The sequence below is a fragment of the Mixophyes fleayi genome, chromosome 8 (genome assembly GCF_038048845.1).
Source record: "Mixophyes fleayi isolate aMixFle1 chromosome 8, aMixFle1.hap1, whole genome shotgun sequence".
In the NCBI taxonomy this organism is placed as follows: Eukaryota; Metazoa; Chordata; class Amphibia; order Anura; family Limnodynastidae; genus Mixophyes; species Mixophyes fleayi.
In genome coordinates, this window is record NC_134409.1 from 79,988,743 (window position 1) to 80,016,639 (window position 27,897).

At 42.3% G+C, this 27,897-nt stretch overlaps 1 protein-coding gene across 5 annotated transcripts in view; it reads right to left on the reverse strand.

The window, feature by feature from the left end:
• Positions 1–27,897, reverse strand: part of MRTFA (myocardin related transcription factor A) — a 202,012-nt gene that overhangs the window by 14,056 nt on the left and 160,059 nt on the right. For all 5 annotated transcript variants that reach the window (XM_075182796.1, XM_075182797.1, XM_075182794.1 and 2 more), the window contains 5 exons: positions 19,442–19,686; positions 14,225–14,396; positions 5,896–6,699; positions 852–935; positions 550–699 (listed from right to left, as the gene is read on the reverse strand). In XM_075182796.1, coding sequence (XP_075038897.1) covers positions 550–699; positions 852–935; positions 5,896–6,699; positions 14,225–14,396; positions 19,442–19,686 — 1,455 coding nt within the window. The remainder of the gene's footprint in view (positions 1–549; positions 700–851; positions 936–5,895; positions 6,700–14,224; positions 14,397–19,441; positions 19,687–27,897) is intronic.

Below are 27,897 nucleotides of genomic sequence, written 5' to 3' on the forward strand. Positions count from 1 at the left end.
CTTGACATAGGTAAAGTTCTAATTGGAAAAATGTTCTTAAAAAAAAATAAAAATAAAATACTACAGTTTTTTTTTTTAAATGACTCTAGTTCAAAATTGGCTACACGGATTTAAAAAACCCCAAAAATATATATATAATTTTTTTTTCTATTAGCCCCTGAATGCACAGTTATGGATGCTGGCATTCCAGAACTTATAGAAAGTTGATGAACCAGCTGAGTGTAATAAAACAGACTGGAAGTATCGCCTGGAATAAACTGCAAATGAGATTCAGTTCATTGCGACATATACAATTTTATATTTATATTATATTTGTTATTTAAAATTAAATACAAAATGTGAAAGATTCAATTCAGAAGAGGATACAAGCATCCAAAATGAAAACCGAGACCACGGAGGTACAGTCAGGAAGGCATACATGCTGGATTTAGCCTGAATGGAATCCTGCTTCTAACTTATATTGGCAACACAAGTGCTAATGCAGATAGAGATTTGATTTTTGAGAGAGAGGGGGAAAAGAATGAAGTATACCGAGGATAAAAACATTACCTGTTTCTGAGAGCAACTTAAAGGGGTTTCTTTGCTGGAGTGTGTTGGCTGTTTCTGTACTCCATTCACATTCATAAAAGGCTCTATGTTGGAAGAAATTGCGAAAGAAAAAATGGTACATGGCCCCAGTTGGTAAGCTGGCTTTTGACTCTGTAAAATAAGTAGAGAACTTCATATAAACATTATTGTCATTATAACTATTGTTGTCTACATGACCAACATTGTCTTTACAAATAAAAAAAGAGATCTTAAATGAACATGCAGTTTAATAAGTAGAAAACGGACATTAAAAATGTACTCACTTGTTGTGAAGGCTGGGAAAGGAGGACCTCTGTTTTTGGCTGCGAGTTATTGGGCTGGGGAGATGGTAGCACTGTAGTCCCAGTCTTAAGAAAAAAAAATAGGGTTTTTATGTTAAATTCTTTTCTCTTAGTCCATTAGTGGACAACGAGCACATTGGTGTATAGTGTAGGGATCAAGGCGTATGGGCACTTTAAAATCTCTTAACAGTTCACTGTACCTCCTCCCTCTCTATACCCCTCTCTCCTGTAGGGCCTCAGTTTGTGTTTAACCAAGCCACACAGAAAAGGAGATAAACAAAAAGAAAGGAGGGAAGCACATCTGCTGAAACAAAAAAACAAACATATCACACAAAAGGAGGAGAACCCAGAGCATAAAGAGTGGGCATCCGGTGTTCCTCAATGGAATAGAAAAAGCAATCTATTAGGAGATCTTGTGCATTTGGACAGCAACTTTCCCCCAAACATGGTATCCCTGGATGCAAGCACATTAAAATTGTAAAATCTGGTAAAAGGTTGAACAGAAGATCAGGTAGCCGCCTGACACACATGCTCAGCTGAAGCACCATGCCATGTCACCAAGAAGCACTCACTGATCTGGTGGGATGAGCGTGAAGATTCCCTGGAACTGGCTGCTTTGCTCCACTATAAACCTGATGGATTATGGCTCTCATCCACGTTACAATGGTAAAGCTATAATTTGGCCAGCCCCTCATGCTCATCAGAGAGGACAAGTTCCAAGTCCCATGATGAGGTCTACGCACATAAGTCTGCAAGACTGACCACATTCAAAGAAAAAAGAGAGCCCTCTTCCTCTGGACACCTACTCTTGACCACTGTCAGAATGACAATATCCTGATTAATGTGGAAACTGGACACCACCTTAGGTTGGAAAGAAAATTTAGTCTGAAGAACCGCCCTATCCTCATGGGACACTAGAAGAGGAGATATGCTGGACAAAGTTGCCAGCTCTGAAAATCTTCTAGCAGTATAAATGGGCAGAAATAAGACCGTCTTCCGTGTCAGAAATTTTCAAATCAACCGAATCCAAGTGTGTTTAAAAGCTGAATGTGGCAAAGCATTCAAGACCAAGTTGACATCCCAAGAGGCAACCAAAGGGATATAAGGAGGTTGGTATATGAAGTACACCCTGGAAAAACAGAGCGTGTCTTCTTTCAAAAAAGGCATAGAGAGTTAACACCTGAACCTCAAGAGAGCTAAGGTGCAGACTGGCTTCCAACCAGTCCTGTAAGAACATAAGCATTCTAGAAAAAGGAAAAGAAGAGGAAGGAAACCCTTTCTGCTCACACCAAGCAATATACATTCTCAAGAGCCAGTGAAATTTTTGACTGTACCAAGCCTCCTAGCCCGAATCATGCACCATACGCTCAGTAAACCCCTTGATTGAAGGATCATGGCTTCAACAGCGACATCATTAAAACCAGCCATTTTAAACATGGTGCAGAAATGGCCGTTGACTTAAAATATATGGTCTGAGCAGCAGACGCCATGACGGACATGCTGTCATGGAGACAATGTTCGTGTACCAAGCTACCTGAATGAACAGGACACCCTCTCTCCAACTTCAAGACCCTCGGAAGCATTGGTACTGGAATGAACAGGTAGACCAGGCAGAACAAAACTGATATAGCATCTACCAAGACCAACTCAAGAAACCCTTGACCTGGAGCAGAAGAGCTCTACCTTGTGGTTCAACCGAGAAATTATTTCACCATTTTGTTGGCCCGCACATGTCCATGATCTTATGAAAGACCTTCGGATGCAATATTCTGAAAAAATATATAGGTAGGTGAGGCCGCACTTTCTAATGTTGAAAGGTTTATTTTGCTGCCACAGAGCAGAACCTGTATGATGCAAGGGGGGTCCCCACCCTCTAAAGTTATGGATATGGAGGAAGCCCATTGTTTTATACTGCGGGTGAAACTCGTTGGATAAATTGCATCTTTTACTACTTTATCACCTACCAAATCCATCCTAACATCAGTGTGCCACGGTCCGCCAATATCGCACCACTGCGGGGCGCAAGCCCGGACTATGCTAGCATGCTAGTTCTCTCAACAGCACTACACATACGGACCGGAGCATCAGCAGTGTGACAGCCAGCGTCTGAATGAATAGAGCGCGCATGCGCCACCTATTAACTGCATATCTTCACGGGGCCACGAACGGTATCACCTACCTGTCATTAGGGGAGGAAAAGGAGCACCCGGATCAGAGGAGAAGGAGGACATCCCAGCCTGGCCTGACCACCATATCACTCAAATGTGAGTCTTTAATGCACTTTGTTACTTATGATCTCCATCTCACTTGGATACACTTGGAAGTTAGATGGACTTACCATTGACTTTTCACTATCCAAATTGAGTGTTCATTGACAGCCATTTGTTTTTATATTATTGAACTATCCAGATATGTCTGCCACTTGCCACATCTGCATGTATAAATGTGCATAATCTGTTGCAGCTCATCAATCACAAAAATTGCAGGATATACTACACAGTGATTTTAAGTCGTTCTGGCCAGAACGTGTCTATGTCTTATAATTGAATTAAAATATCTACTTGTATACCTATTCTTCCATTCTTATATGTATATATTTTATGCGCCAAGGAACCAAATTCATCCTTTCCATATCCAATATTCTGATGATGTGAGCATCCAAGAGATGCTGAGAAGGTTATAATCTCCAGCCTGTATTCAGAAAGATTTACAGCTATCACCATCCTTAAGCTGTTTGTATTCCAGAAGGGCATCTTTTTTTAGGATGCCTGGGACCTTGAGGAAAGGCCACCATGTCCAGGACGCAAAATCAGGTCAAAATAAACTTTTTTGGGTCTATTCTGGAGAAACAACCTAAAGATTCCTTGGTTAGCTCTGACACACAGAAATATTCCATGGAAAAGACAGTGAAGAGAGGGACCTTTTTATAAGGATTGTATGCTAATCAACATTTAAGTTGGAGGACTCTACGCACCAGCATTAAAAATGGCTGAGGATCTGGCTACTTAGTCTATCAGAATTAAAGGTCAAGCATCCAAGATATTAGAGATGAGCTGTATCAGTGCTGTTTTGCTAACCATCATGAAGTTGTCTCAGTCAAGTAATAATTACATTACCCACATAAGTTGCTGCAGTTGCCTAAGCACTGAACCAAGAGGTGAAAAATAGGTTATTTAAATAAGACTCTACAATCTCCTCTGAGGGGTCCTTAAAAGTTGCTGTGTTCGGAAGGGGGAATGTAATCCTGTCAGATTTCCACAAAATCACAAGGTCAACAGCTGGAGACATTCAATCGCCAAATCTCCTTGGGAAAAAGGGCTGCTAAATACTGTAAGGTTTATGAGCACACACATAAATCTGGCACTGAGGTACTCAGGTCCTCCCCTGGCCGGATAGGTAGGAAGGAAAGGCAGACCAAAATCTTGCTATGGAACAGGTCTACTCTGGCTAAAGCAATACCTGCGGGGTATGAACTCATAGGGGTCCTTGTATGTCAGCAAAAGGACACAGGTAGTGTAAACCTGATTGTTCCACAAAAGTTGGGGACTTACATCCCTTATCTTGAATATGGATCCCTATGAGAAGAAAGATTTAATGAGAAAACCTCAGCGTTCGGTTTTATCTTCACCATTCTATGGAATACAATTCCAAATGGGTTTTGTAAATTTGCATTTTGCAGAAACAAGAGAGCTGGGACATCACAGTCAATTCATTCTACTATATGGTGTGGCTGGGGAACAAGTAGTTACACTTAAAGCCAAGTTCCACAAGCAAAAATGTGCATAATTCTTCAGCAATGGGAATATTTCATGGAATATTTTGCTCATCTCTACCTGGTATGCTAGCTAAAGAGCAGAGTAAAAGGACAAAACTCTTAGGGGCATATTCAATTGTTGTTTTTCCGCGCAGCTACAGTTAATACAGTTAATACGGTAATTTGTAGCTGGATTTCAGATCGTAATAACGGTAATCGTGCGCACACCGCGGGATTTTGGCCGACAATTGAATATGCCCCTTAGTCACCACAAATGGGTTAAGCCAGGCTGAAGGCAATCTGTAGGTCAAAGCACTGACAGAAACTGCAATTATGCCGATAGCATAGGAGCAAACTATATAGTGTGTACCATTGATGAATGCAACCCCTGTACTGCGAGTCTGAGCCTCTGGAAAGCCTCCAGAATGCTAAAGGGAGCCAGCTGCCAGTAAACCATCTTGACCTGGGACACTGAGGTAACTTGAACTGAAATATTGACAATGCTACAGGGGTGCAACTACTCTATCTAAAATACAAAGGGTCCACTTGATCTATGGCTAAGGCCAGGGAGAGAGGTCGGAGTGAGGGACTGTGTACATCGAGGCAGAAGGATTGAGTGAAGAACACCATCCTGCCATGCTCCAGGGGACATCTGAGGCTACATCAACAGTGAAGACTCAATAACTGGCACATGAAGAGGGAAACATGGTGGGAGAAATAAAGAAAATAATAATTAACCTTAACATCAAGGAAAATGTATTTTTTGTGGAGTGCCAATATGAACTTAGCTGTCATTTAAAAGGTGGGAACAATAAAAACTGCATAATTTGTTTAATACAACTTTTTATTAGGCACTCCATTAACCCTGTTATTTCAAAGCTAAATGTTCACCTTCTGAATTCCAAACTGTTTGCCAGGTCTTTCTTAAAGAAGTAAAACAAATGTTCACTTTAGGGAGAAACCACTCATAATTGAAGTAAAAACAAAAGGCTATCTGCTGTTCCTCTGCAAATTTATATGGTTAACACCCCCCCCCCCAAAAAACAAACAAACAAACCCCAAGCCCCCCCCCCTCCCAAAAAAAAACCCAAAACCCTGCTATTCAATCCTTTCTGGAACGTAATTTCAGGAAATGTTTTACTGAAATGTAATAGACAAACAAAAGACAGATAACAGCACTTACTGTGCTATATTTTTACAAGACCTATATCAGCCACAATGTTATATTGCAATGTTCGTTACTGACAAAAAGGCATTTTGGTTTCTACCTACCTGCAGTACAACTGGTTGACTGTCTTCTGGAAGCAGAGTGCTGGGGTTACGTACTGTGAAGACTAGCTGTGCCCCTGAGGAGCCAGTGATTTTCGTTTCATCCCTTTTGAGCACTGAATCTATGAACATCTCTTGCTCTTGCTGGCAGGTAGACTGTACTAAAAGTTCTGACTTTACTGTTGCTCTTGTTTCCGAAGATTGTGTACTTTTAATAGTGTCACCGGTAAATGAGCCAGGCTCCTGTTTCACTTGAACTATGAATGTTTGCAGATCATCACAAGGGGATTGTGTCTTCTCCTGTTCTAGCTGTTTTCGGAGTCTCTCCACTAGCTTTTGTTTCTGCTTCAGCCTTCTTGTTAGTTCCTCAATCTGCCTGTCTTTCTCACGTAGCATAATGTCTTTATCCCTAACATCTGCAGAGCATTTCTCACTGGTCATTGGTGTGGAAGAGGACAGCAAAATGAGCTGGGTGACAGGAGAAGAAACTGTTTCTGTGAAGGAGTCTGCAATTGTAGATACATCATCTTCACTAGCCATAGAAACCTCTGATGGACAGGGAGAACACGGTGGTGTGGAACTGAAGCTGCCTAGCTTTGAGGACTCTATAACTGAAGGAGAAGCAGACACATTTGGGATAACTGACATCGCTTCACTCTGCTTAACTTGCTGAATGGATGCAGATTTTACAGGGGCAGAGGTGACTGTGCAAGGATCCTGTGTTGATTTAAGTCTCTCAATGAGGTCAACCTTTGTCCCAGAAACATGGAGTCCACGGTGCTTTAGCTCTTGCTTTAATTCTACTACCTGATCAATGACAGTATAAAATGTTAGAACACAATAAAAAGAGGAAAAAAAGCTGCACTATAAGAAAGAACTTTGAGACAAAAGATGAAACTAGGGATGTGGTTATCTCTACAAAAAATAGGTGTAGTTATGTAAAATGTTACATCTGTTAGAGGAACACCAAAAAGTAAAAAAAGAAAACAAAACAAAAAAAACACACACAAATAGTAATTGGAGACATTTTCTAGCTTCTTCAAAAAAGTTTGACGATCAAGCAGAGGGTTCTGTCTAATGTTTAATGGTTAATGTACTGGATTCTGTAGACACATATTAATTTAAACTTGTGCACTAGGAATAGTGGTATATTGTTTAGAATAAAGAAGATAAATAAAAATAGAAGAAAATTGATTTATTAACTGTTAGGAATCCTGTATTTGTATACTAGACTCATTGTCCAACTCTTACTGCAAAGCAAGGCAGGCACAGTTCATGCAAGTTCACAGAGTTGTAATCAGATGATTGCCGACAACCTCAGTGATGGGGAGTTAAATTTCCAAACAGTATATAAACGTGCTCTGCCGGTCATACCCTGCTAGAGCATCATCTTTGCTGTTCTGAGCTCCTAAGCATATTATCCTGTATATTGCTTGATTCCTGATTATTACCTGGCATGTTTCTGACTTTGTCAGTGCAGTACAAAGTCAGGATCAAAGTATCACAGATTGGTTTTGACCTTTGGCTTTTCCTGACTATTCCTCTGCTTGACGATCCTGTTCTGCCTACCTCTCTCCTGCTGACCCTGGCTTTTCTGACTATTCAGCCTCCAGAGTGCGTGTATGTATGTATATATATATATATATATATATATATATATATATATATATATATATATATATATATATATATATATATATATATATATATATATATATATACACACACACACACACACACACACATACATACATACATACATACATACATACATACATATATCCACACAGCTCCAGGGTCGCGACGAGGCTTGGATCATGGTTCTTGCTGACGGGACAGGCCATCCCCGTTCCCGTGATCTTTACTATTTTTGTGAGAGATGGAAACATCATACAGTTGTAGGGCCAAGCTCCATCTAAGCAACCGTCCATTATCCCCTGCGGTGCATTGTAGCCCACTAAGGGGATTATAATCTATGACCACCGAAAACTCACGTCCATATAAGTACGGCTGCAAATTTTTGAGAGAAAAAACTATGGTCAGGCACCAATTTTCAATAATGGCGTATGCTATCTAACGATCAACAAGTTTCCGGGAGAGATAGGCCACTGGGTGTTCACAACCGTCCTCCGCTACTTGACTCAAAACAGTTTCTATTCCACAGCCCGAGGCATCTCTTTGCACAATGAACCGCAGTCGGAAGTCAGGGGCTGCTAATACTGGGGCCTGGGACAAGATATTCTTAAGCTGGCAAAAAGCCTGCTCACAATCAGGGGTCCAGTCAATTTGTCAGGAGTACTTTTTAGTCGACAAATCAGTCAGCGGCTTGGCAATGGTGCTGTACTGGGGCACATACCTACAATAGTAGCCCGCAGTCCCAAGGAAGGCGTGTACCTGTTTATGTTGGTGGGGTGAGGCCAATTCAGGATGGCATTAATTTTTGCCTGCTCCGGTCGAATATTTCCTCCACCAACCCTATGCCCAAGGTACAACACCTCCGCCACCCCCATCTGACTGGTTTGATCGTCAACCCTGCCTGGCTAATCTGGGCTATTACTTGAGCCACATGTAGCAGGTGGTCCTCCCAGGTCTCACTAAAAATAGATATATCGTCTAGGTATGCCTGGGCAAACTCCTCACACCCTGTCAGCAAACAGTCTACTGTACGCTGAAAGGTGGCCAGGGCATTCTTCATTACAAAGGGCATGGCAGTAAACTCAAATAGCCCAAACAGAGTGGTGAATGCGGAACCGCTCCTGTGCCTTCCTGGTAACTGGTATCTGCCAGTACCCCTTACTAAGGTCCAGCGTGGACACATAGCGAGACCACTGCATGAGTGCGCCCAGGCCTGCTGGTGAACTGAGGCCGCTCTACCTCTCATACTCCCTTCATCTGTTGAGTCTGGGCTCCTGTTAACTGCTGGCATATGGGCATTGCCTCCAGCCCTAGGTCCTTTTTGGTTTCTGCGAGAATGTCGGGTATGGGGTCAGTCTCTGGGTCGTCCATATGTGGGAAACAGATTGCCACGGCCCCTATTTCCCTGGTGACGTACTCCTTTAAACTATTAATGTGATAGGTACCCACCCGCTTCCCGGTTCGATCTAGTGCAAAAACGTAATCTACCCGGCCCTGTCTGTCCACTACGGTACAGGGCCCCTGCACAAGTCGCCTGTAACTTGTGCTTTCTGGCAGGTACTAACACCATCACTTTCTGTCCAACTTCTAACTCCCTTTCTCGAGCCCCCTGGTTGTAATAATGGCGCTGCCGTTCCTGCGCTCCTAAAGTATGCTCATGAGCAAGCTGCATCAACCTCTGCAGTCTATCCCTTATTTGTACCACATTTTGCAAAACTGGGACCTCAGGTTCCTGGAAATACCTTTCCCAGACTAGGTCGAGAGAACCAGGTAAAATCCTGCAGCACTTTGCGGTACGCAAATAATAGCTGCTGCAATGACTTCTCCCAGTCTCCCCCCTCCGACTCAGCATATCCCTGCAGCAACTGCATAAGTGTCCCATTAAATCTCTCGCAAAGACCGTTAGTCTGGGGATGGTAGGGGGTTGTGCGGAAGGGATGGACCCCAAAATTGTCCTATACTGTCTGCAGCAAGTCCCCTTGAAATTGCGTCCACTGGTCAGTGACTACTTCTTAAGGGAATCCTACATGGCTAAAGGTAGCCATGAGAGCATGGGCAATATGTTCAGCAGCTATGAATGCTAGTGCCACTCCCTCGGGATATCTAGTAGCATAATCGACTATGGTCAGGATGTACATCTTCCCTGTTCGGCTTGGTTTCTTAAAAGGTCCCACAATGTCCATGGCTACCCTCCTAAACGGCTCACCTATGATGGGCATAGACTGTAGGGGGGCCTGACGTGGGGGTCACCCAAGGCGTTGGCATACATCGCATGTGGACCTAGTGTTTGACCTCCTGGTTAACTCCAGGCCAGAAGAAATGTCGTAGCAACCGGGCACGGGTTTTACGAACCCCTAAGGGGATGTCATAGGCTAGTGCTAGTAACCGGCGACAGTACTGCTGGGGAACAATCAACTGTTTCCTATCCACTCCTGGCTCTAGAGGATCAGCCTTCTTTACACATGATCCTATCCTCCTGAGGTCCCCAATCTATCCTTTCCACCGCACTGCGGGGACCATCTAAAGATGGGTCAGTCTGTTGGGCTTCCCTAAATGCAGTCCTATCTACCTCCCACAGATTCATGTCGATGTCATGGAAGTCTGGTACAGCGTTACTCACGGACAGTGGTTCAGGTAGTGTGGCAGCTGATCCAAAAGGGACTTCTGGTGCTGGTATGGGTGGGACATCGTGAGCTGTCTCCAAAGCCTGTGCTCGACTCCGTGTGATAGCACCCACAAAGTATCTGACCAATCCACCCCCCAGATTAGGTGGGACTAAACTGGGCCGTATCAGAGTAATAGAAGCCCCCGAGACCCGGAGTCCCTGCAGTTCCTGGCCACTCACGTTTACAGGCTGCAGGTGTCCCTTCAGATTTGCAGGGTAGCCTTCCCGACTGCTGCTACCACTTCCAACTGATAGACTACCTCCACCTCTGGCCATTCAGGATAGTAGTACCCCTCCCCACCCTCAATTGATGTTCCTTGGCACACTGAGACTCGGGGCACAGCTGGTCTTAATCCATAGAATGGTCTGGGAGCATTAGAGTGCGCAGCTTGGATACGTGGCGACACGGGCATGATGTAGTCGGTGGTGTATCTCGATCGGGTGGGGTTCAGTAAATAGTCGCCCATTCACCTCTGCTAAGTCCCATCCATTGGGGACAGTTTGCCAGGAATTCATCGGCTAATGTGGCTGCTTTCTCTGAGGTAGTGTGATTTCTGTCCACCACCCACACTCCAATTTCTGGAGCCATTTTATTTATTAGCTGCTCCAATATAAAGATGTCTTTAATGTCCATTACAGTTGTGGCTTTCTTCCCTTCTATAGCCACCGATTACAGTTTCTTTGCAATAAACTGCTAAATTCCGTATAAGAGTCACTGCTTCTTGCCATGGTTCTAAACGTAGTGCGGTAGGATTCAGGGGTCACCGCATATCGAGCCAACAATACTTTTCGAATCTCCTGGTAGTCTCTTCCTTGCTCTGGGCTCAGGGCATGGTATGCCTTCTGCATTTGGCCCATCAAACTAGGTATCAAATATTTCGACCACTCCGCCACAGGTATATCATGCACTGCCATCATGGACTCAAATAACTGAAGCTGATTGTCAATGTCCGTGGCTGATTCCACAAAGAGTGGAACATCGCGATATCCCAATCGCAGCGTCTGTCTTCCTTCCAATACTGACACTGATGCCATTGCAGGTATCACGACCGGTCTACTCAGCGCTGCTCTCAAGACAGCTGCCCTCTCATGTGCGGCAGCTCCTGGTGCTAGTACATTCAACCAAATCTGCAGCTGTTCCGTGCTGCCAACTGTTATTTCAGCTGCCTGGGTTGTCATCCCCCAAGTTCCATTACCGACAGGTCCTGAACCGCGTTCTTCTCACCAGGGTTATCTGTTTCGCACTGAGCCAATTTTTTAATTAGGAACTCCCTGGTGTCCATTGAGTTCATCTCAATTGCTGTTTGCATTTCTTGCCTGACAAAGTTCCTGCAGGATTCCTTTCTTAGTGTTTCCGTATGTTTGTGCTTCTGCCTCCATTCTGCGTGCCTTTCAATTCTATGCTCGTCGCTGAGAGATTCCACCGCTTGCCACCAAATGTGAAGATACGTGGTTCCTAAATCACTCAGACACGGTATTAGAGGGAAAAATTCACTCAACTCCTGAGTGTTCCCTGTGGAGGTGGAATTTAACCCCTGAAGTAATTTTCATCACGGATACTTCCTGATAACAACATGGCTAAAAAGTGCAGTCTGGGTATGGATTAGATTAAGGTGTTGTAACACTGGTTCCATAAACCATGCCCGTTTCTTTACAGAGGACAATGATGTCATTGCCCTGGTGTCACAGCTCGTCTATTCCACATTAAAGACGCGCTGTGTCCTGCCATTGACTTTTAGAAACAGCTACATCAGCCAACCTTGAATATTCAACATCAAAATTGACTCTTCTAAATCTAAAGTTCATAAACGGTGGAAGCGACCTATTTCAGTGTCAGGGAAGATAAACAAAGTATGTCCATATGAGACACATAAGTACTGGTGCTACCTACCATTCTGCAGTGTAGTATATAGCGGTTTCCATGCTTAGTAATATTAACACATTGAATGCTTTGAAAATGCAAAAGCACATTTTGTGTATGTCTATGCTAATAAAGGCACTGTATTGCTTACTCATATTATATGAGAACCATCAGAAACAAGGACTTATGGTTGGCACAATTTCCAGCTGAAGACGGGATATCAATCTGTCTATCTTTGAAATTGAAACATGGTGTCCATTTAAAATAGAAAATGACTGCACATTTTGGTGTGTAATTCACACTAAAACAGAATTCCCACTCTCCTAGTATAGGTGATGACGGTGTCCCTTTATTTCATGTGACTTATTCACAAATGTATTTATTGAGACCAAAAGAGAAGATTGCTTGTATCCTGCACAACATTCTGTACTTGCAAGCTTTGCTAGAAGTATGCTATGTCAAAATGATTAAACAGCCTAAATTTCTATATGTTCCAAAGCAGGATCCTGTTTTTTTGCCCTCTTCACTGTTGAGCAAAATTGATCAGCTCATTACATCTTTAGTGTGGGGAACAGGGCAATAATAAAATTGAGTGCATTATGTAAATCTAGGTAATCAGGTGGCTTTATTATTAAATCTTAGGCAATATTATTACACCTTCCAAATGGCGCATATAAAATTCTGTGTGTCGAACACAGATTGTCTTGATCTCCATTGGAAATTACTGAGACAGGAAGTAGACAGCCGCCACACTCCTCTTTAAATTTTATTGTCTGGTGTTCGTCCTGGATGTTCGACTCCCCTGTTCATACAAGCTTTAAAAGTTTAGAATGCTATATTCCTCTTTGGGGTCACATTAAATTTACTGAACATCACCTGGTTAGTCTCAGTGGTTGTAACATTGGGTAACTGCTTTAAAGGCAACTGTAAGCTGCTGGGGCCCTTAAATCCTTTGCGCAACTTCGAGAGGAGATTGACAATCCCAACAATATTTTTCACGGCTATTTACAACTTCGTCACACCTTGCTGGTCCAATTTGAGTCCCTTCACTTAAAGTTGCACCTATGAAAACTCTAATCCAGCCTTTAGGCTACTCGAAACTTACAACCTTTACCTACTATTATTTACAAGGCGAATAGGTCACCAAACACCTTGTACAATTATGAGTAAATTAGGATGCGTATCTTGGCCTTATCCAGGACGGGGACTGGGGGAAAATTTTAAGTAGCTCTTGTAAAGCGACTGCATCTAACATTTTTAGCAGATTCAGATATATATTCTTCACAAAGCATATCTTACTCATTTTAGATTAGCTAAAATTAGATCTGATCAGACTACTACTCTTAGTGTCCAAAAAGTGGTGACCCTTGTTGCAATTTCTGGCATCTCCTATAACATTGTCCTAGCATTAAGCGCTTCTGAGATGGAATTATTTGGTGCATTAATAAAACTAGAGTAAAGATGCTGCTATTACCTGGTATCTGTTTACAGTTGCAGGATATGGTGAATAGACTGACACAGCATTACTTAAAAAATGAAATTATGTTAGCTATGGTCTGCATAGCTAGACAGTGTATGGCTTCTACTAGCTGTCGTGTTCGAAATTGGTGAATGAGCGCTTTTTCTATACTAGTAGGAAATGCCCCTTCAAGAATCAAAATATTTGGGGATGATGGCTAGAATCCTCATAAGCATTACCTTTGTCAAGACCTTCTGGCAAGAACAAGAAGTTGTTGCATTGAAGCTCTTATTGTGTACTAGCCTAATTTCTACAAGCACCATGCTTTATTATAAACGGTCTACATTTGGGCAATGGAAAAAATTCACTAGATTTAAAAAAAAATAATAAAAAAACAAATTCCCTTAATTTTATTGCCTCCCCCAAAGCTTGCTGCTTGGGACAGTTGCTTGAAATTGCCTCTTTACAGTTAAACACTTGCTCCTACTTGCAGCTGCTTTATTGGATTTTCTGACTGGATGTTTATGATCACTATACAGCAGCTCTCACTCCAACTACATATCAGCTGAGATAACTGCAAAGGCCAGACCATATCCCTGAGAGGAAGAGTTCTCTTGTTGTGTGGATATTAATTATTTGGCGATATGCTTGCTGGTTTAATAAATGTTTCTTTTCTATTTTAATCATGTAAAATATGCAACTATTACTGTACCTTCATGTCATCCAAGTTGTGTGGAAGTGGCCCCATTTTTGATACAACACTTGATATGTTGCTGTTCGGCCTAAACACATTAGGGAGTGTATGGCTGGAGAGGCTGATTGTAGGCAAATTGCGCACTGAGGTGGTATTCGTGATAGCAGTGGTCTGCTGATCCTGATGTGGCCTAAAAAAAAGCAAAGAATAAGAATCAAATTAGATAAACCCAGTATCCTTCAATTCTACTCTGTCCACCTATTACTTATGATAGTGTACTATTCAGCTACTGTTCTTCAGTAATATGCAATTCATGATACGCTCTGTTCCACAACAGCTGAAGTCCGTAGATATCTCCCAACACCAGGTTGAGAGTTAGTTTTTCCTTCTTTGTTACTTATCTAGGATTTATATTTTATACCCACTGTACAGTAGGAGCTGGACATTGAACTGCGAGTCATTCCATGTCAAATCATCACAGCCTCCAACCCAACCATCTCAGATTTTCGTGAAATTTGGTAAGATGGTAGATGACAAAGTTACTTTCATATGTAAAATTTTAGCCCTCAGTGATATACAATGTTCAGTTGCAAATATGACAAAACATTTTAAATTTATGCTTGCCATGTCAACTAAAAGAAATCATAACTTTGCTTCTAACTTTGGAAGAACTTTCATGTTGGTTGATTTGAAGCTAAAGGATCTTAGTTTTCATAAAAAATAGTTTTATATTAATATATTGACTTCTACATTTCAAGGTCACATGATCTGACCTTTGAGCTTGAATATCTAAAAAAGTGTATGTTTAATTTTTTTGAACATTAAGTATGTTATGCAGTTAAATACAATCTCTTTAGTATAAGTTTCATTTTGGGAAACCTTTGGGAACAGGAGTAAATAAGAAAAATCTGAAAATTATACATATCACCATCAAGAAAATACCTTAACACGTGATTATAAGATTTCTGTACAATAGAATAATGTATAATCCTGTGTACAAGTCAGTGCATCCTCCTCCTCAGCAATGCTTTTTCTGTGTTTGGTGTTTTGGGTGACCACAGCAGTTAGTGTGTAGGTTTGTCCGGTTGCAGTCCAAGGGCCAACCTTAGTGAGAACTTGTTCTCTTTTAATGTTCAAGATGATTTGGTTGATGAGGGTACACATATGATGGTGATGGAGCATTGGGATGTAGAAAACAGACTGAAACCTCCTGTAATGTTGCATTCATATTCATGACACAACCTAACCACCAAACATCATTATAGAAGCAAGTTACAAAACATTTATTTCTTCCAAAGGCAATGTTTTATATGGAGTATTTGTTTCCTTCACTAGATGAGTCTATAGAAAACCTCTTCATTATTAAGCTATTCCGTGTTCCTGACATAAAAGCATAAAATGTTTGAGTTGCAGGTACTCGTCATGCTTCCTCATGTCGGTAGTGTAACATTTACTCCCACAAGAACACAGTGTTTGGGACGCAGAGGTGCAAATTTTGAAAACCCAACTTTTATATTGAGATGTGATTGTTTGAAGTGTTCATACACTTCTGAAAGGTTATTCAAAACTAGCCCCTTTTATTTGTGTTCTTTGGTACCATCACTTCTTACTACCACAATGTCTTTCTTACCAGGCATAATCCTGCTGACATTATCGCTGCAGTAGAAGTTCTTCACAGTCTCAACAATATCTGGGACCAAGCTTTTTACTGGTTTAGGATTTGGTAATGACAAAATGCCAGACTCTCATACGAATTGCTTTGCTTTTCTTAATCTATAGTTACTTGCTTGAGAAAACCGTTGTTCTTTCAAAAGACTGAAGTATTAGAAAAATAGAAGTGTCAAAATAACTCACAACTTTTTGTGGTTTCTTCAAATTTTTCTATATGTTGTTGCAGTATGACACCATCACAATTTTGACTATTTTTAGGCACAGGTTCCTCAGCTGGAATATGGATTATATAATTTTTTACAACTTTTGGAATTTTTACAGCTTTCCTTTTCTAATATTTTCTTCTTTCACTCTTTACTTCTTGATAGGTAATGGTCCCACATTGCTTAAACTTTCATTTGATGACTGCAAAGCTGATTCAGTCATGCAAGTTGTCACTTCTGTATCACTTTCCTCAGATGTGCTCAAGCCTCTCAGCAGTTAAAGAATTCCTTTTAATTCCACCTTCAACTCCCTCCTTTCTCCCCCCCCCCTCCTGTCCCACTTTCCCTCTCCGCTGCTGACTTTGCCACTTTTTTCTCTTCCAAAATTGAGGCCATCAGACTTAACATCTCCTCCTCCAACCCCTCTCCCGCTAACCTTATCACTCCACCCCCCTCCAACAAACAACTCTGGTGCTCCTTCTGCCCTACATCAGGCGAAGAAGTTCGCTCCCTTATTCTTTCCTCTCCACCCTCTACCTGTCCTCTTGATCCCATCCCCTCTAACCTCCTTCGCTCTCTCTCTCCCACTGCCTGCTCCCACCTTGCATACCTTTTCAACCTATCACTCTCCTCTGGTGTAGTACCCTCCTCATTTAAACACGCTCTTATCTCTCCTATCCTCAAAAACCCAAATCTTGACCCCCATCTCACTTCTCCCATACGCCTCCAAATTACTTGAGCGGATAGTCTGCTGTTGCCTCACCAGACACCTCTCAAACAATTCCCTCCTCGACCCTCTCCAATCTGGTTACCGCCCCCTCCACTTCACTGAAACTGCCCTGGCCAAAGTTACCAATGACCTCCTATCAGCCAAATCCAGGGGTCACTTCTCCATACTCATCCTCCTTGACCTCTCTGTGGCCTTTGACACCGTGGACCGGGGGGTTCCTTCTGCAAACTCTTCTCTTTCTCTGCCTCTCTGGTTCTGTCCACACCTGGTTTCGCTCTTACCTCACCAACCGCACCTTCTCTGTCTCCACGTCTGGTTCTTCCTCCACCTTCTCGCCTCTCCCGGTAGGAGTCCCCCAGCGCTCTGTCCTCGGCCCCCCTACTCTTTCCGCTCTACACTTCCTCCCTTGGTGCTCTCATCTCCTCCTTCGGTCTTTATTATCACCTTTATGCTGACGACATTCAACTCTACATCTCTCTTTCACCCTCCTCTCTCGTGTATCTGATTGCCTCTCTGCCATCTCCTCCTGGATGTCCTCGTGCTTTCTCAAAATTAATATCTCTAAAACTGAACTCGTTGTCTTTCCTCCCCCCAGACTCACCCCCCACCACAACCTCTATCATTGTTAATAACACAACCATCTCCTCTCTGTCACCCAACTCCGATGCCTGGGTGTCACCCTTGACTCCTCTCTCGCTTTTGCCCCCCACGTCCAATCCCTTGCCCAAGCCTGTCGCTTCCAACAGCGCAACATCGCCCGCATCCGGCCCTTCCTCTTACAAGATACCACCAAAACTATCATCCACGCACTCATCATCTCCCGCCTCAACTACTGCAACCTTCTCCTCACTGGCCTCCCCCTCTCCCATCTCGCCCCCCTCCGCTCTGTACTCAATGCGGCTGCTAGACTCATCTTTCTCTCATGCCACTCCTCCTCTGCCTCCCCTCTCTGCCATGCCTTACACTGGCTCCCCTTCCCCTACAGGATCCTTTTCAAACTCCTTACCACCACTTACAAAGCTCTCTCCCAGTTTACTGCCCCCTATATCTCTAACCTCCTCACCATTCACACTCCTGCCCGCTCCCTGCGCTCGTCCAATGACCGTCGCCTCTCCTCCACTCTGATTACCTCTTCCCACTCCAGAATCCAAGACTTCTCCCGAGCTGCCCCCCTGCACTGGAATGACCTCCCTCGCTCCATCCGTCTCTCTCCCAATCTGTGCTCCTTCAAACGGGCACTTAAAACTCACCTGTTCCTCAAAGCCTACCAACCATCCACTTAACTCATCTACTCTGCTCGTTCTCCCCTCTCTCCTGTTGTCCCTCTTTTCTCTCCCCCTTGCTTCACTGGCTCCCTTTTGTGCCTGTTTTTGTTCTGCCTCCCTTAGGATGTAAGCTCGTATGAGCAGGGCCTCTCTCCCCTCCTGTATCCACACCTGTTCTTCTGCTCCATCTTTACTCCATATGTCTGCCTGGAGTTTCTGAAGTATTGGTACTTTGTGTTTATTGTTCTGTACTGTTTCACCCTGTATGGTATACTGTTTGTACCGTGTACGGCGCTGCGGAAACCTTGTGACGCCTAACAAATAAATAATAATAATAATAATTTGTTTCCTACAGTTATCACAAATCATTTCAACACTATTGATATGTGACAATATTTCAATCATCCATGTTAGAACCTTGCTTATTTGTTTTCAACTGCTGCTGTGTCCTTTAATATCAAATATGTTGCAGCACTGAGTCTTAATGTACTTCTTATCCATTTGTCACGCTTTTGATCAAACTACAACTATTCACTGATAAACTGTATAAGATAAACTGTCCTAGTCCCTTGTATCACTAGTTGTCAATGCAGTGCAGCCAGACTGGGAAGAACACATAGAGACAAGACAAATCTGAACTTGTCAGTTGCATGGTTAGTGCAAAAAGGGTTCAACTGCCGTACTTAATATTTGTTTTCACTCATGTTCCCAAAGGATTCCCAAAATGAAACTTATACAAAAGAGATATTGCAATTAACTGCATAGCATACTGTATGTACAAAAAAATAAACATACTTTTTTTTTAGATATTCAAGGTCAAATCATATGACCATGAAATGTAGAAGTCAATATTTAAATATAAAACTATTTTTTATGAAAACTAAAGGTCCTTTAGCTTCAAAACAACACCAGCATGAAAGCTCTACCAGAATTAGAAGCAAAGTTATGATTAGTTTTAGTAGACCTGGTAAACATAAAATTTTCATTTTTTTTGTCATGTTTGCAGCCCTGTTGCATGAACACCGTGTAACAATAAGGGCTAAAATTTTACATATGAAAGTTACTTTATCTCGTCTACCATCCTACAAAATTTCACAAAAATCTGAGTTGGTTGGGTTGAAAAGTTACTTTTTTGTGATGATTTGGCATGGAGTGACCCCTGCAGATTATTAAGAGGCACCACTGAAGGTCACCCACCCCTCCTGTTAAGTGATATGCATAATATCAAGATACTTTCATTTAAACAATCCATCACATTTATAGGAGTAAGAAAGAGAACAAAAAAAAAAACAGCTTTCACCCATATCAAGCACTTGAAATGTGGAACCCAGACAGAATATAAGCTTGCTCTTACAAGTCAACTTACTTTGGAGGGGCTGGGAGGATTGTTTGGTAGTTGTAGTGATGATGCTGATTTATGATTTGGAGCTGAAGAAAAAGCTGCTGCTGTTGTAGAATTTTTGCATAAGAGGAGTCCATTGTTGGAGTACCTTTCTGCTTTTGATCAGGGGGGATATACTGGTGATACTTGAGTTTTTTCACCTTCGGTTTAGGTTCCTTCGCTTTTTTAGTGCGCAGAGACTTATCATACAATGCTTTTGATTGGTTGTTCTGAAATAAAAAACATACAGAACATGTTATTAACAAATGTATACATATCTAAGTAATCAAGCTAGACTTATCTATTGTAATTTATGCCTTAAAATAAACAAACGCTCCTGAAACTTCCAAAATACAGAAGAGAAAAACAACATGATTTTGTCATGCAGACAGAGATAATCACAAAGAGTTTCCCCTTGCAGTCACTGTAAGGAGCACTGCTAAACAGTTTAATGGGGAGTGGATGCAAAAGGGGCACTCTTTATGTAAACAATAGTATCTATAATTTAGGTAACTTGTACTTTGGACAAAAAAAAGTCTTAAGACAGGATAATAATCTAGGAGGAGGCCCATGGTAACTAAAGAAGTAAATATAAAATCTGACAAAAAACATACACCAGGCTGCATTAGAGAGCTAAGAAATAAAACTGAAATAACTACAGGATTTATATGTATGGGTGTTTAACTACACAGCACTGTATGGCTTGGTGGCCACAACAACTGTTGTGATATCATAACTCAAATAACCTTATTCTCGTTTTTTTTACCTATATCAGATCCAATCGGCACTATTTTTTATTTTTAATTTTAAACAGAGCTGCAGTGGAAGTTCAGGTTAACATTCAACAATGTATGTTCACTTGGGAACGACAATGGGCACCATATTTGCTCCCTGTTACGCAAATGTATTTATGAGTTCTCAGGAAGATCGTTATATCTGGAACCATAAAGTACAGGGGACAAATCTGGTGTCCTTTCATAGGTATATTGATAATATTTTTGTATGGTAGGGGGGGGATTATTAGAGTTCCCTCAATTCCTTCTGTCAACATCTAAATAGTAATCCTTCTAATATAAAGTTAACATGTGATATGAGTAAGGAAAGCGTTAACTTCTTAGACATCACCATTTATATAAAAAGCAATACCATACAAACCAAAACCGCTAAAAAATCCACGGAGAGTAACTCCTGTATTAAAACTACAAGTCACAATCATAAAAATATGGTTACACAACATACCAGTAGGGCAGCATAAAAGATTGAAAAGAAACAACACTGAGAATCAGATCTTTCAGTTACAAGCTGAGAACACAGTTTATAAGAAAAGGGTATTCAGAAGGTACGGCTTAAAGATTTGGAGACCATGAAAACTGTGGAAGGAGAATCCCTACTTACTACTAAAACGAAGGTATAACCCAAACAAGATTTTGGTTTGACTTTCATTTCACAATACAATGTACATTTTAAAAAAATAGAAAGTACAGTCAGAAGGTGTTGAAGATCAAATATATATAGATTTATATCTATATCTATCTATCTATCGATATATATCTATATATTTTGAGCAAAATGACAAAATAGTCATTAATTTCTGTTCCACCTACACTATTGCATTAAGACATATACGTGAAATGGTACTTAAATATTGCCACTTGATCACCACTGATCCTGTATTATCTACTAAGTTTACCTCCACACCAAGATTTGTTTACAGAAAAGGCCAGAATTAGAGGGATCTGTTGGTCAAGACAAATATAGTTTCTTATCTAAAGGCCAACAGTTTAAATTGGTTTAGGAATAACACTGGAATTTACCTTTGCTCTGGATGTATTAATTGCCAGCATTTAGTGTGTGGTAAATCCTTTACACACCCCATTTTACTTTCACACCTTGAAGTCAAGTGGATACACAGGCTTAATACACTTACTCCATCTGGTCTTAATGCGGACTTTAACTTAGGTTGCTTTCTTTAGTTATAGTTTTATATGTATGTTTGTTTTGTTTTAATTTTCCTTAGGTTATTATTAGTGACATATTTTTGTGTCTTTATTTAATATTTTTTAGTTTGTTTATCTTGTAAGTGTAATATCACCTTTGTATGAAGATTGACCAGGTTTTTCCAAATATGTGTTCTTTAGTTAGTTTTGTTTTTTCTTAATTATAGGTATTTGATTGTGTTATGTATGTTATGTTTATGTGTAGGTGTTTTATGTGGTTTTGTTTTAGGATTCCCACTGTTTGTTATTCATATCTTTCATTACAAATACTTGAATACACTTTCTATCTTTGCCTCTGTTTACATTGATGTGGTTACATGATTGCTGGTGCTTAGCAACAAATAACTAGCAACTTGAATTGCCTTCAGTCATCCTTATCTCAAGTGAATGTTTATCTGCTTCCATACCGATGACTGGACTTACAAAGGATTCTTTTAAAATAACAGTAGTATTGACATGTATGCTATGGACTTATTATTATAATCAGCTCTTTTGTGCCATTGGCACATGCTGAATGAATGGCTGCTGACTGCTTCCGGTATTGTAACATACACACGATTGCTTTATTGATGTTCTTTAATGAATATATATGACTTTCATTTGATAATTAACATGTTATTTGATACTTTATTAATCGATTTTATACTAGTAGGCTGCTGTGTCCTGCTGTTTATTTCTGTGTCTGCTACACAGGTACTAATTAATTCAGCTGCTCATTGGCGGAGTTAGGTATTTAATGGGGTGTTTATAACTTGCAAAGCCACAAAAGTAAAAGGCAACACAGGAAAAGTAACCAAACTGTTACGAGCCGCAGCGACTCACAACCGGGACGTCGTCATGACAACCGGGACGTCATTTTCTCCGGGTCCCGGCTGTTGCCTAGGCAACGGTCGGGACACTATCAACTGCTAGCGCCGCGTCCCGGCATCTAGGCAGCCGGGCGCGTGCGCATAAAGTGAATAATTAAAGCCCAGCTGGGCTAATCCTCCTGCTAAGCAGGACACCTCTGATTGGCCAGTACTTGCTTATAAGGCAGGAAGGGACAAGCCCTCCCTGCTGGTAATAGTTCCTGCTACAGTGCTATTGCCTGCTCCCTCTCTGTACCTGCTTATCCTGAATCCTGTTTACCGTTGCCGACCCTTGCTTGTATTTTTGACTACGCTTGTCTGCCTGTGCCCCTAGATTTATTGCCTGGACTTTGACGCTGCCATTTCACCTGTGACCTCTGACCTCGGCTAGCCTACTGGATACTCTGTTTGCTGCCGGCCCTCGACCCTTGCATGGACTTTACTCTGCTGGTTACTCCTATACTCGATCGCTGGGTTCTCCCCAGTCAGTGCACAAGTCACAACCCTCTGCTGTCTGCGGACAAGTCTGTCCCCACCACTAGCAAACACCAGACTTCAGAGCAGACTCCGGGTGTTGATGTACTGGCTGGAGGGGTTCCTAACACAAACACACAGGACTGAACACGGAGCAATGGACTGTTTAGAGGCTGGCCAGCCTCTTTTGTTAGAATCATATAGGACAAACAGAGAATCAGTTCGTCTAATCTGAGATGTTCCTTTGACATAAATACAGAGAGCCCTGACCACATCTAACTTTTTCATAGACTGCCGATCAGAGTGAAAAGATGAAAAAACCGGAACTACAATTTCCTGGTTCAAATGGAAAAAGGACACCACTTTTGGAACAAAGGAGGGGAGTGCTCTCAGAACCGCTCTGTCCTCATGAAAAAACAGATATGGCTCCCGGCAAGACAGAGCTCCCAATTCCGATACCCTACGTGCCGATGCAATTGCTAAAAGAAAAACAACCTTCCAGGTCAAACACCTAAAATCTGCCTCAGGTAAAGGTTCAAAGGGAGGCCCTTTAAGCCTGTCCAGCACCAGGTTAAGATCCCATGGTGCTGTAGGTGGAACCATGGCCGGATTAAGGGGGGGGGGCACAGGGGGCACGTGCCCCGGGCCCCCCTCTCTCCAAGGGCCCCCCGCCGCCTGCATACCCTCACCTGCTGATAGCAGCCGCGGTGCTGCTGACAGAGAGTGGATGCATGCATCAGTGGGGATCCCGCCGGCCGTCGCATCTGACAGCTGTCAGTTGTTGTCTGACAGCTGTCAGTTGTTGTCTGACAGCTGTCAGTTGCTGTCTGACAGCTGTCAGTTGCTGTCTGACAGCTGTCAGTTGCTGTCTGACAGCTGTCAGTTGCTGTCTGACAGCTGTCAGTTGCTGTCTGACAGCTGTCAGATGCGGCAGCCGGCGGGATCCCCACTGATGCATGCATCCACTCTCTGTCAGCAGCACCGCAGCTGCTGGACCATCTCCCCCTTCACATGAAGGAGAGAAGGTGAGTCCCCATAAAACAAAAGGAGAATCATATATAAATAAATATGCCATTCACTATGAAGGGTCTTCTTAAATAAGTATATACATATGATTATTTATTTTATGTATATACATATTTATATTATTGAACAATAACTGATAAAATAAATAATCATATATATATATATATATTTATATATTAGGGATGTGCACCGGCGACTTTTGAGGTCTCGTGTTTTGGATCCGGATTTTCATTATTTTTGGGGTTCGGATTTGTCTCGCAAAACACTTGACGAAAGGTCTCGGTTCGGATTTAAGGTTTTGGATTCGGATTTTTTTTGGAAAAAACATAAAAAGTTTAAAAATCAAGTTTTTGGGCTTATTTTCACTCCTATGCTATTAGTAACCTCAATAACATTCAATAACAAGCATTTCCACTAATTTACAGTGTATTCTGAACACCTCACAATATAGTTATTAGTCCAAAACGTTGCAACGAGGTATCTTTCTGGACTGCGTAGAGGAGTGGGTCACCACAATATATATAATAAGAAAACCATCAACTTGTATGATTCGCACCAATAAATGTATCTGGACTGCGTAGAGGAGTGGGTCACCACAATATATATTAAAAACCCTGAACTTGTATGATTCGCACCAATAAATGTACCTGGACTGCGTAGAGGAGTGGGTCACCACAATATATATTAAAAACCCTGAACTTGTATGATTCGCACCAATAAATGTACCTGGACTGCGTAGAGGAGTGGGTCACCACAATATATATTAAAAACCCTGAACTTTTATGATTCGCACCAATAAATGTATCTGGACTGCGTAGAGGAGTGGGTCACCACAATATATATAATAAGAAAACCATCAACTTGTATGATTCGCACCAATAAATGTACCTGGACTGCGTAGAGGAGTGGGTCACCACAATATATATTAAAAACCCTGAACTTGTATGATTCGCACCAATAAATGTACCTGGACTGCGTAGAGGAGTGGGTCACCACAATATATATATAATAAGAAAACCATCAACTTGTATGATTCGCACCAATAAATGTACCTGGACTGCGTAGAGGAGTGGGTCACCACAATATATATTAAAAACCCTGAACTTTTATGATTCGCACCAATAAATGTATCTGGACTGCGTAGAGGAGTGGGCACTGGGCACCACAATAAAATATATAAAAAACCTTCAACAGGTCTGCATTACACTGCACATACGGCTGCTCCTCCATCCTCTCCATCATATACATGTTGGAGTTTTAGCGTGTGACAACCTCTTGTTTTTGATAATGTCAGTGCATTTTGAATATTTTTCAATTTGCCCCACACCACTGAATGTACTTTATCTATGATACGCATCTATCTATCTTGACTGCGTAGTGTGGTGGCCCCGGTACACAATTTGGTACCGAGGCCACAATATAATTAAAAAATTGGGCATCAACTGTCACCGTTGTTTAATATCTGATACACCTAAATATGGACTGCACAGTGGAGTGGCCCCGGTAGTAAATTTGGTGCCGGGGCCACAATACCTCCTCCAACTTCCAAGTGTAGTGTTTATAAAGACAGACAGCGTCGAAGTGTTATTAGTTGGCTTTCTTAACCCTAAAATTGTCCCTGTTGCAAATATTCGTGCAATGGACAGTTACTTTTTTATTGAAAGACTCAAGCTTTCAAGTGTAGTGTTTATAAAATATAAACAACAATACAGTAGTTTTAGAGCACGTCAATACCTCTTGTTTTAAATTATGACAGGGCATTTTACTTTTGGTTTAATTTCTTGAATTTGTTTAAATTTGGTTTTACTTTTTGAACATGGCAAACGACTGTTGATTGGTCATATAATGCAAAAAAAAAGTTCCAAGATGGAATTGTCCTTGGGCCCTCACACCCACCCTTATGTTGTTGAAATAGGACATGCACACTTTAACAAACCAATCATTTCAGCGACAGGGCCTACCAAACAACTTTGGCTGAAATGATTGGTTTGTTTGGGCCCCCACACCAAAAAAGCTATTCATCTCTCCCTGTACAGACTAAACAGGCTCTACTGAGGCAAGATGTTGTCCTCATCCTCAACCTCTGATTCCTCTCCCCCTACAGTGTGTACTTCCTCCTCATCACACATTATCAATTCGTCCCCGCTGGACTCCACAACCACAGGTCCCTCTGTACTATCTGGAGGGCAGTGCTGTACTTCATTGAGGAATTGATTATTCATTTTTATAAACATCATTTTTTCAACGTTATGAGGAAGCAACCTCCTTCGCCGCTCACTGACCAGGTTCCCCGCTGCACTAAAAACTCTTTCCGAGTACACACTGGAGGGGGGACAACTCAGGTAAAATAGAGCCAGTTTGTACAGGGGCTTCCAAACTGCCTTTTTTTCCTGCCAGTAACAATATGGACTGTCTGACATGTCTACTTGGATGGTGTCAGCAAAGTAATCATCCACAATTTTTTCTATTGTGACAGCATCCAATGCAGCGAGAGTAGACATGTCTGCAATGGTTGGCAGGTCCTTCAGTCCGGACCAGATGTTATCAGCATCCCCGCCAGTGCCTCTTTTGGGAAAACTGAGCTTTTTCCTCGCAGTCATAGATGTGGAAGAAAATGAGGGTGGAGCTGTTGGCATGTCACGGTCCTCTTCAGAGGACAATCTCCTGACCAGCAGGTCTTTGCACCGCTGTAGACTTGTGTCCGCCGGAAACAGAGACACAACATACGCTTTAAACCAAGGATCGAGCACGGTGGCCAGAATGTATTCCTCTGACTTTAAAAGAGTGACCACACTCGGATCCTGGCAAAGCGTACGAAGGGCTACATCCACAAGAGCTACATGCTTGGTGTAATCGCAATGGCTTACCAGCTCCTCCCTCACTTTCTCCAGCTGCTTCTGCAACAGCCTGATCAGGGGAATGACCTGACTCAAGCTGGCAGTGTCGGAACTGACTTCTCGTGTGGCAAGTTCAAATGGCTGCAGAACCTTGCACAACACGGAAATCAGTCTCCACTGCGCTTGACTGAGGCGCATCCCCACTCCTTTGCCTATGTCGTAGGTGGCTGTGTAGGCCTGAATGGCCTTTTGCTGCTCCTCCATCCTCTGCAGCATATAGAGGGTGGAGTTCCAGCGCGTCACAACCTCTTGTTTGAGGTGATGGCAGGGCAGGTTCATGCTTTTTTGATGTGCCTCTAGTCTGCGGTAGGCACTGGCTGAATGCCGAAAGTGTCCAGCAATTTTGCGCGCCACCGCAAGCATCTCCTGCACACCCCTGTCACTCTTGAGGTAATGCTGCACCACCAAATTAATGGTGTGGGCAAAACATGGGACGTGCTGGAAATTGCCCATATTTAATGCCCGCACAATGTTACTGGCATTGTCTGACACCACAAATCCCCATGAGAGTCTAAGTGGGGTAAGCCACTGGGAGATAATTTCCCTCATTTTCTCTAATATGTTGTCAGCGTTGTGCCTCTTGTTAAAGCCTGTAATACACAATGTTGCCTGCCTTTGCACGAGCAGCCATTTTGTAGTTGCTGCTACTGATGCAGCTGTTGCTGTTGCTGCGGAAGGGGATGCATCTACCCAGTGGGCTGTCACAGTCATATAGTCCTTCGTTTGCCCAGAACCACTTGTCCACATGTCCATGGTTAAGTGGACAGTGGGTACAACCGCATTTTTTAGAGCACTGAGGACACTTGATTGTACTTCTCTGTACATTTTTGGTATCGCCTGCCTAGTGAAGTGGAATCTCGACGGGATTTGGTACCGGGGACACAATACCTCCATCAACCCTCTAAATCCCACTCCACTGATGGCGGACACCGGGCGCACGTCTAACACCAACATTGCAGTTACAGCCGCAGTTATACGCTTTGCAATAGGATGACTACTATCGTATTTTGTGGTCATGGCAAACGACTGTTGGATGGTCAATTGTTTTGTGAAAGACTTAGCGGTCTTACGACTTCCCCTCTGGGAAGATTACCGACTAACAGCAGCAACAGCAGCAGTGGCAGTAGTAGGCGTACCGCTGCAGGATTCCTCGGATGAATCCCGTATTGAGGAGGACTCAGTCTGGCTGCTGACTTGGG